The sequence below is a fragment of the Lucilia sericata genome, unplaced genomic scaffold, assembly GCF_015586225.1.
Source record: "Lucilia sericata isolate MDLA Ls3-8-SP2 unplaced genomic scaffold, ASM1558622v1 Contig001245F_arrow, whole genome shotgun sequence".
Classification (NCBI taxonomy): Eukaryota; Metazoa; Arthropoda; class Insecta; order Diptera; family Calliphoridae; genus Lucilia; species Lucilia sericata.
In genome coordinates this window covers 101,143-111,794 of record NW_023995201.1, presented here as the reverse complement: position 1 = coordinate 111,794, position 10,652 = coordinate 101,143, and the positions used below count along the sequence as shown (strand labels likewise).

Here is a 10,652-nt window from a genome sequence, read left to right as displayed (position 1 = left end):
GTTCTAGTTCAGTTCTAGTTCAGTTCTAGTTCAGTTCTAGTTCAGTTCTCGTTCAGTTCTAGTTCAGTATAGTTCAGTTCTAGTTCAGTTCTTTTTCTATTCTTTTTAGTTCTAGTTCATTTCTAATATACTTCTAGTTCCCTTCTGGATCTTAAATTAAAAGCATTATTACCGTTTTTTTTTTTTTTTAATTTTTCTTTATTAAAAATTGATTTTTAAAAACTAGCTCTTACATTTCTACGGAAGAAATTAATCCATTAATACCTTTCATATTTGGCTTTTGCCAAACTCACACTATTATTACCCATATTATTGTTATTATTCATCATTGTATTGGAGTTATTTAGACCTCCCGTAGAACCATTAGTATTTGTCAAGCTGTTTGAGGTATTCGATAAACAATTAGAGGAACTGCTATAAGTGGGATTTTGATTCATATTAGGGCTAGCTTGAGCCACAGTATAAACTTCATAGTCGGTAATGGTAAAATTATAATCACCGAAAAGGGTTTCATAGGAAGCATTGGGACCATCATACGAATGCGGTAGATTTGAATAGGAATCTTTATTGGTATTGCAGTTGTTGGCTATTAGCAAATCGGCGCCTGCACCAAAAATGGGACCACAGCTGTAAGAAAGTTAAGATTAAATTAAAGGTTAATATATCTGGCGACAACTTACTCTGGATGATAACAAATGGCATAAGGTTTCTTAACTATATCAAATTTTAAAGGGGACTCTGAGACGCCAGCATTTAAGGCAAACAGAAAAGCCCTTTCGGAATGTATATAAACACCCTTGCGTGATGTTTTAGCCCAGGCCACATCGGTAAAGCCACCGCTTATTTCACCATGGGAACCCTTAATAGAAAACAAACAAATTTTTAAACTAAATGAGAATTATAAGAACAAATTTATAAAAATTAAACTAATAACAAAAGTTGATTCAAAATTCAACAACACAGGGCTCCACATTGGAAAAAATTGTTCTTAAACCAAAATTACCAAACATATGACAAAACAAGGCGCCACTCCATCACAGTAGCGATGAAAAGCTGTCGAAGAAAAGCCATGAGTAGAGGCACGATACAATAAACGCCAGGATTGTTTAGAGCAACCATACCTTAAAAGAAATATACAAATTTTTATTAAAAAAATACATTTTCCAAAACCTAACCTCACTTACCAATTATTCAAAACACTTTGCAAATGCAACTTATCGTTTCTCAAAATCTGTGAACCGGGAAACATATTAATCGTTAATCTAGGCTGTAGTCTCTTATCACCATCGATTTTAGCACTAAAACTACCGCCAGCACCCATATTTCCCATACCACCTCCACCCATACTCGACCCACCATGATGACCACCCGGTTTATTAGTGGAATTTTGTAAGGCGGCATAACGATAACGCTCTAAAGATAGTTCCATGGGTACAGCGCCTGTGGGCTCAACTTCTTCGGCAAATACTTGACTATCGATTAGTAAGAGACGTACGTGACACATAACACCCTGTAGCTGTTGGCAAACACGACCCCTTTCCTCCTCTGTCCAATGAGCAGTAGGTTGAGTGACACCGGCATGATTTTTAGCCCAAGCGAGTACACAACGCCAGACATCTTCCTCTTCTAGGCAGAACTGCGATTAAGAAGATAAACAACTTTTAAATTATATGTTCAATCAGTGAATTCTGAAAATTTCACTCAAAATTATGGATTAAACTTATATAAATGGGAAATTTTACGTTTTATTTCTACTTACATAGTCCGATGATATTAATTTGATTAAGGCCTCCTTTTTCAAATTCAAAAATGCATTGGTTTTGACGCACTCATTGGCATTTTCTCCAATGTAAATGATACAGCGCTCCATAAAAGAAGCAGCACATTTGGCACCTAGATAATACAAATTGTATAAAATTTAAAAAAATCATCACTTCCAGCTCTAGTTTTGTTCTAGTTCACCTCTAGTTCTTGTTCAGTTCTAGCTTAGTTCTAGTTCAGTTCTAGTTAGTTCTAGTTCAGTTCTAGTTCAGTTCTAGTTCAGTTCTAGTTCAGTTCTAGTTCAGTTCTAGTTCAGTTCTAGTTCAGTTCTAGTTCAGTTCTAGTTCAGTTCTAGTTCAGTTCTAGTTCAGTTCTAGTTCAGTTCTAGTTCAGTTCTAGTTCAGTTCTAGTTCAGTTCTAGTTCAGTTCTAGTTCAGTTCAGTTCAGTTCTAGTTCAGTTTCTAGTTCAGTTCTAGTTCAGTTCTTCAGTTCTAGTTCAGTTCTAGTTCAGTTCTAGTTCAGTTCTAGTTCAGTTCTAGTTCAGTTCTAGTTCAGTTCTAGTTCAGTTCTAGTTCAGTTCTAGTTCAGTTCTAGTCAGTTCTAGTTCAGTTCTAGTTCAGTTCTAGTTCAGTTCTAGTTCAGTTCTAGTTCAGTTCTAGTTCAGTTCTAGTTCAGTTCTAGTTCAGTTCTAGTTCAGTTCTAGTTCAGTTCTAGTTCAGTCTAGTTCAGTTCTAGTTCAGTTCTAGTTCAGTTCTAGTTCAGTTTCTAGTTCAGTTCTAGTTCAGTTCTAGTTCAGTTCTAGTTCAGTTCTAGTTCAGTTCTAGTTCAGTTCTAGTTCAGTTCTAGTTCAGTTCTAGTTCAGTTCTAGTTCAGTTCTAGTTCAGTTCTAGTTCAGTTCTCGAGTTCAGTTCTAGTTCAGTTCTAGTTCAGTTCTATTCAGTTCTAGTTCAGTTCTAGTTCAGTTCTAGTTCAGTTCTAGTTCAGTTTCTAGTTCAGTTCTTCAGTTCTAGTTCAGTTCTAGTTCAGTTCTAGTTCAGTTCTAGTTCAGTTCTAGTTCAGTTCTAGTTCAGTTCTAGTTCAGTTCTAGTTCAGTTCTAGTTCAGTTCTAGTTCAGTTCTAGTTCAGTTCTAGTTCAGTTCTAGTTCAGTTCTAGTTCAGTTCTAGTTCAGTTCTAGTTCAGTTCTAGTTCAGTTCTAGTTCAGTTCTTCAGTTCTAGTTCAGTTCTAGTTCAGTTCTAGTTCAGTTCTAGTTCAGTTCTAGTTCTAGTTCAGTTCTAGTTCAGTTCTAGTTCAGTTCTAGTTCAGTTCTAGTTCAGTTCTAGTTCAGTTCTAGTTCAGTTCTAGTTCAGTTCTAGTTCAGTTCTAGTTCAGTTCTAGTTCAGTTCTAGTTCAGTTCTAGTTCAGTTCTAGTTCAGTTCTAGTTTCAGTTCTAGTTCAGTTCTAGTTCAGTTTAGTTCAGTTAGTAGTTCAGTTCTAGTTCAGTTCTAGTTCAGTTCTAGTTCAGTTCTAGTTCAGTTCTAGTTCAGTTCTAGTTCAGTTCTAGTTCAGTTCTAGTTCAGTTTAGTTCAGTTCTAGTTCAGTTCTAGTTCAGTTCTAGTTCAGTTCTAGTTCAGTTCTAGTTCAGTAGTTCAGTTCTTCAGTTATGTCAGTTCTAGTTCAGTTCTAGTTCAGATCTAGTTAAGTTCTAGTTCAGTTCTAAGTTCAGTTCTAGTTCAGTTCTAGTTCAGTTTCTAGTTAATTGCTAGATTCAGTTCTAGTCATTCTTAGTTCAGTTCTAGTTTAGTTCTAGTTCAGTTTACTTCTATTCGTTCACTTCTCGTTCAGTTCTAGCTGTCTAGTTCCTTAGTTTCCAGTATATCTCTAGTTCGGTTGTAATTTAAGTTCCTAGTTCAGTTCTTGTTCAATTCTAAATTAGTACTAGTATTGTCTATATCAGTTCTAGTTTAATTTCTGATTTGGCTTAAGTTCAGTCTAGTGCATTTCTAAAAGTTACTTAAGTTTTTTCTAAAACTAAAACATTTCTTTAAAAACAAATCCATTTTTTATTATAATTAATTTTAGTTTACATTCAAACTGTTTGGAAATTCATTATGTTAAATGCTGTTGTTTATAGTTTTCTTCTAGTTTCAAGTATAAAACACAAATTTATACAAATTTTCATTAAAACCTGAGCTTTTTCTTGTTCTATAAAAGAAAAATTCTTAATTATATATTTTTTTGTTATAGAAATAATAAGGACAAAAATTTTAGTTAATATTCTTTAAGTATAAATTAAAACTTAAACTAAAAGTCTATAAAAACAGACTCCGGCGGCAGCTGTCTTTCATTAATCCATTCAAACCAACCAACTGCCTGCTGCTGCTATTGTTGATGTCCAAATCTAACCTCAATCTTTGGAGGGGCTGACATTTTGTATTAAAGTAATATTGTCACCCTTGAGCATAATACGTCCCAGGTTTTTGCGTGTTCTGGTCTTGACCCATACCTCCTCGGCATCGTCCAGCACTAAATTCATGTATTCATCGAATCCCACAATGTGTCCCTCAATTCGTAAATTGATGTTTTCATACAACCACACTTGAACGCGGGAACGATTTTGTAAATAACGAAAGATAAGGTTAATGGGTTGTACCATTACCTTTTGGACCTTGGTGTTGCCTTTGAAGGACATGTTGGCGGAGTTTTTCTCTGGGAATTCCGCAAAATTTTATTGTTTTTAATGGATTTTTATGAGTTTTTGTGGCAAAACGTTTAGAAACCGGCGTCTGTTTTCTTTTTTTTTGTCAAACACGAAAAAATGCTTTATGTCAGTTAAATGTCAAAATCAAATGACGTTTAATCAACTAGGAGTATGTTCAGTGGGGTGAACTAATTACTAACATGATGTGTTTAGTTCGTTTAACAAAAGGGTTTGTGTCTTTACTAAAATGTCTATATAATGCTGGTACGCAGTTCATCCTAAAGGTATGCAGTTTGATTCTTATGTTAAGTAAAAAATAATAACTAAAGGTGAGTTTATTAAGTGATGGTGTATTTGGTGAGTAAATAAAAAATCACCAAATTACCGTTTAAAATATTTGTTTTAAAACTCTTTAAATCTCTTGGTTAAAAATTTATAGCCACTGTATTCTTATTTCTATAAAAACTCACCTGCTTTTTCGTGTATTTCCATGACAGCCGTCAAAAAAGTACAAGCATTATCCACAGACAGTGTTGCTATGACATGATCCTCACAAGCCGATCTCAACTCACAACAACCCATATCCTGTGCCAAGGTCATCATTTCAAAAACTCGCGAATCTTGTAACAAAATCTAAAAAGCAATTCAATTCACTTACATTATAACAATCAACAACATACTAATACCTTGGCTGTGTAAACGTATAGAACAAATTGTCGTAATACTTCCGGGTGAACATGTGGCAGTCTCACAGATGTCGGTGTGCCAGGAGCAGCAGGTGAAACAGAACAGCCGGGTATGCGGCAAATTTCACCACGTTTATTGGTTTTAAAGCTTTTGCAGCTAAAAAAAAGTGGAGAAAAGTAAATTGAACCAGTGGATTAGACTAGGGACGACCTATTGAAGCAACCTGTTCAGAGGCTCGTCTACAGACTAAACTATAGAACAAAACTATTCACAAGAATGTAGCCCTGACATTGACAAATGATAGAAAGGACAACTAAACTAGAACTGAACTAGAACTTAACTAGAACTGAACTAGAACTGAACTAGAACTGAACTAGAACTGAACTAGAACTGAACTAGAACTGAACTAGAACTGAACTAGAACTGAACTAGAACTGAACTAGAACTGAACTAGAACTGAACTAGAACTGAACTAGAACTGAACTAGAACTGAACTAGAACTGAACTAGAACTGAACTAGAACTGAACTAGAACTGAACTAGAACTGAACTAGAACTGAACTAGAACTGAACTAGAACTGAACTAGAACTGAACTAGAACTGAACTAGAACTGAACTAGAACTGAACTAGAACTGAACTAGAACTGAACTAGAACTGAACTAGAACTGAACTAGAACTGAACTAGAACTGAACTAGAACTGAACTAGAACTGAACTAGAACTAGAACTGAACTAGAACTGAACTAGAACTGAACTAGAACTGAACTAGAACTGAACTAGAACTGAACTAGAACTGAACTAGAACTGAACTAGAACTGAACTAGAACTGAACTAGAACTGAACTAGAACTGAACTAGAACTGAACTAGAACTGAACTAGAACTGAACTAGAACTGAACTAGAACTGAACTAGAACTGAACTAGAACTGAACTAGAACTGAACTAGAACTGAACTAGAACTGAACTAGAACTGAACTAGAACTGAACTAGAACTGAACTAGAACTGAACTAGAACTGAACTAGAACTGAACTAGAACTGAACTAGAACTGAACTAGAACTGAACTAGAACTGAACTAGAACTGAACTAGAACTGAACTAGAACTGAACTAGAACTGAACTAGAACTGACTAGAACTGAACTAGAACTGAACTAGAACTGAACTAGAACTGAACTAGAACTGAACTAGAACTGAACTAGAACTGAACTAGAACTGAACTAGAACTGAACTAGAACTGAACTATGAACTAGAAATGTAACTAGAACTGAACTTCGAACTGAACTAGAACTGAACTAGAACTGACCTAGAACTGAACTAGAACTGAACTAGTAACTGAACTAGAACTGAACTAGAAACTGAACTAGAACTGAACTAGAACTGAACTAGAACTGAACTAGAACTGAACTAGAACTGAATTAGAACTGAAACTAGAACTGAACTAAACTGACTGAACTTAACTAGAACTGAACGGAACTGAACTAGAACTGAACTAGAACTGAACTAGAAATCACTAGAACTGAAACTAGAACTATCAACTAGAACTAAAAAACTAGAACTAAACTAGAACTGAACTGAACTGTATATTAGAGTAGACTATAGACTAACTATAGACAAATTATAGACTGGAATACACTATCAATTTTTAGAGTAGGCTTGACTATACTATAGTTTAAACTATAACCTAATCACTATATTGTAGACTAAAGGCTAGACTATAACTATAGTTTAAACTATAAACTAATGGACTACATTGTAGACTAAAAGGCTAGATTATAGACCTGATTATGGACTAGGCTATAGACCTTTTACAAAATATAAAATGCTGCACATTTTTTAAGTTCTCTCATGTCATGCTTAACTCTATTACACTAGCAATTACACTTGTCATCATTTGAAAAGCTATAATTAAATTACTACATAGCGGTAATTAAAATAACATATTAACACTTATCATGAAGTCTGAAAAGCTCACACACCAACACACACTATAAATCATTCTTGTCACATTAAATGATTAATTTATTTTTTCTGCACATTAACTGAAGAATTTCTTTGCAATATTTTCCACTCTAGTGAAAAACTCATAATACATTATTCTCATTACAGCAGAAAACCGCTTAACTAAGAAGTCTTAATAAAGACAACAAATTTACACATAATTGCAACATCATAAACTTTACTAAAAAAGAAATGCAACAAACATCACTATTATTGCAACATAAGGTGGGAATTAAAAATGTATATAATTCTTATTTTTTCTTTGGCTACGTGCAAAGTAATTTGTGGCAGCAATTGCCACAATTAAAATTATTTCTTGTTTTTTTTTTCTTTTCTTTAAAACTGTTTTAAAGAACATACCACCACGCATAAGTTAAAAATTGTATACAATTGATATCTGCCGGTTGGAAAAAAAAATTCCCATTTTTATACATAGGTGTAGTATACAGCGGTGAGTGTGTACAAATTTATGTGTATGTCTTTTAAAAAACGCAACTTGCCACAGAACATGCAAACTGATTTATTATTAAAACTCTATATTTAATGAACAAGTTTCTTTACTAACTCGCACAAGAGGCAATAATGTTTAACACACACTTTGTAGGAAATAATTTTACGAAAATAAACTACTAAATCAAAAAAAGAAATAACAACATGTTGCATAGTATGTGTTTAAAAACAAAGATATTGTGCAACATTTAATAACTGTTCACAGTGGACAAGATGACACCGTTATGCAGCTAGATACCTCTCTTGTCTTATTAAAAGAGCTCTAGCCCATAGACTAGACTTTTGTTTAGATTTTACTCTAGACTCTAATCTAGTCTTGACTCTAGTCTAGGCTATAATGTAGGCTCTAGTCTTTAGTCTACGCTCCTATCTAGGCTATAGTTTAGTTCATAGTCTAGGTTCTAGTCAAGGATCCGGTCTAGGATATAGTCTAGGCTCGAGTCTAGGTTCTAGTCTAGGCTTTAGTCTATGCTCGTATCTAAGCTCTAGTTGAGACCCTATTCTAGATTATATACTACACTCTAGACTAGCCTCTACTCTAGACTCTAGTCCAGTCCCTGTTCTAGACTCTATTAAACTCTTCACTCTAGCCTAGACCCTAGACTAGACTCTTGTTAAGACTAAACTTTAGTCTAGATTCTAATCTAGTCTAGACTTAAGTCTAAACCCTAATGTAGTCTAGACTTTAGCCTTTGACTAGTCTAGTCTAGACTCTGGTCTAGGCTGTCGTCTATTCTTTAATCCAGGCTCTAGTCTAGACTTTAGTCTACGCTCCTATCTAGACTATGGTTTAGTCTATAGTCTAAACTCTAATCTAGACTATGCTCTAGTCTAGACCCTAGTCAACATCTAGCCTCTAGTTTAGACTGTAGCCTTGACTCTAGTCTAGACAATAGACTAGACTAGTCTAGTCTAGCCTCTACTCTAGACTCTAGTCTAGACCCTTTTCTAGACTCTATTCTTGACTATATTCTAAATACAGTCCTAGACTCTATTCTGCACTCTACTCTAGACTCCAGCATATACTATAGACCCTGGTCTGGACTCTAGTTCTGACTTAAATCTAGACTCTAAGGTAGCCTCTAGTATAGTATCTATTTGATCATCTACTTTAAACTCTACTTAGTAAATTCTTCACTCTAGCCTCTAGTCTAGTGTCAGTTCTTATTTCTGATCAAAATATGTAAATCTGATCTAAATATAAAAATTTCTTGCATTTTTTTAAAATTTCCTTCCCACTGTACAACCTTTATTTAAACTGTTTTTGTCTCAGTTTCTTTCGCTCGCTCTCTTTCATTTTTAAATAGCACTTTTAAGGAATGTTGGTTAAGGCAATAAACAGACAACAACAAAAACAACTTACCGTGCCATCATTATAATACGATGGGCATAAATACGTTCCTCTTCGCGACCACATATAAATACCACATCAGCACTATCCTGGTCTTCGGAGAGTCTTTGTAAATCATCAATGAGTTGTGGTAAACCGGCCACAGATTGTCCATCACATATTAAAGGGGTGGGACAGGGAGGCGGTACACGTGTACCCATTGTTTGTTGTGGTTTTTGTTGTTTTTTTTTAGTACAACTAAAACAAAGCCAGCAAACTCAGCGGTAAATTACTCTTTTTTTCCTTTTTTTAGTTTAAATTTAAACCAAGTTTGTGGCTTAAATCTTTTGTTTTAGTTTCAACACAGGCTCAAGTTTGTTGCTTAAGTCTTTAGTTTTTTTACACACGTGCTGATTTTTTTCAATAAGAAATATACAACAACAATAATCAATAACAAAATATCAGCATAAAATTGTGGCAATTTTTTTTTGTTTATTTATGTTTACAAACAAATTAATATCATGATGGATTTGGCTTAATCAAAACATCTGTTTAGCAGAGAGCTTTTGTAGTTATCACTCTCTATCCCCTTTCAACACTCTCTTTATAAAAACCGTTTTTTTTTTTTTTTGTTTTGTTTTTGGTAAACAAAACATACACAAAAAACCGAAAATATTCAATACGTATAGCACGCGCTTTTTTTACCAAACAAACTGGTTTTTACTACCATTAAATTGTACAAAAAAAAGCACCACAAATTTTATTTAAACACCAGAAAAATTTCTATACACTATTCATTCATTTGTTGATTTCTTTCTCATCATCATTCAGAAATATATAATTTAATAAATACGGTAAATTTTCTTTTAATAATTAATCAAATAATTTAAATTGTTTAAAGCTCCTTTGTTTTTTACACTAATTATTACTTCTTTTTAAGTTAATTCCTCTTTAAAGTTTTTGATCTATACAATTGATCGTGCTTTTTGCTTGCTTCAACTCTCGCGTTTTCTATAAGACTGACTGAAGAGCTTGGTTGGCTGTTGTCTGCCTGTTGTTAAACTATTCAGCTTCGCGCGATGCTTACAGTCGAAGACACAGGTAAGAAATTGGTCTCTTTAGGTTTTTATTATTTTAGTTTTCTTTTGGGATTTTTTTGTGTTTTTTCATTCGAATAAGAAAATTATGTACGATTGGAGGTATGAGATGGAAGTTTGGTTTGAAGTTCAAAGCCTACTTTAGGGCTTAAAACTAATAAGATGATTTTAATAGAGGGGAGCTTTTTTTATTGGAGTTCAAATAGAGTCGACTTAAATGATCATAAGTCTTAATTTAGCATTTCAATACACAGACAGTTTTAAGCATTAAGAGATAGGATCAGGCTGAGATCGTGAAGGAACATATCATTAGGGGAAAGAAAGGTGCTTGGAGCGCACAATAGGCCCTATTGTGGACTAGGTGTACTTCTTCGGATTTAATACAAACAGTAACAAACAATGAGAGAGGATCAGGCTGGCTGGAAGTAGAGTTAATTTAAATGACGTCACTGTTCGGTGGAATGCACTTCTCTGAGGAATGCGTTTACAAGATTCTTAAAAACAATATCAACATAGTTTTTCGTTTACACTGCTAAACTAAATTTTAAGAGATTTATTATTTCAGATAAAATATACTTCATTCTCATTCAATC

General features: G+C 34.0%; 2 protein-coding genes across 2 annotated transcripts; both read right to left on the bottom strand.

The window, feature by feature from the left end:
* Positions 1 to 217: 217 nt before the first annotated feature.
* LOC119610612 lies at positions 218 to 9,957 on the bottom strand. The gene is made up of 8 exons (XM_037965904.1): positions 8,996 to 9,957; positions 5,127 to 5,283; positions 4,911 to 5,073; positions 1,760 to 1,893; positions 1,185 to 1,636; positions 1,004 to 1,121; positions 681 to 859; positions 218 to 627 (listed from the first exon to the last, which is right to left on the bottom strand). The coding sequence occupies exons 1-8, from the start codon at positions 9,181 to 9,183 to the stop codon at positions 258 to 260; spliced, it is 1,761 nt and encodes a 586-aa protein (XP_037821832.1). The 5' UTR covers positions 9,184 to 9,957; the 3' UTR covers positions 218 to 257.
* On the bottom strand, positions 3,779 to 4,584 carry LOC119610613 (probable small nuclear ribonucleoprotein E). Its single transcript, XM_037965905.1, has one exon. The coding sequence runs from the start codon at positions 4,429 to 4,431 to the stop codon at positions 4,147 to 4,149; it is 285 nt and encodes a 94-aa protein (XP_037821833.1). The 5' UTR covers positions 4,432 to 4,584; the 3' UTR covers positions 3,779 to 4,146.
* Positions 9,958 to 10,652: the final 695 nt, after the last annotated feature.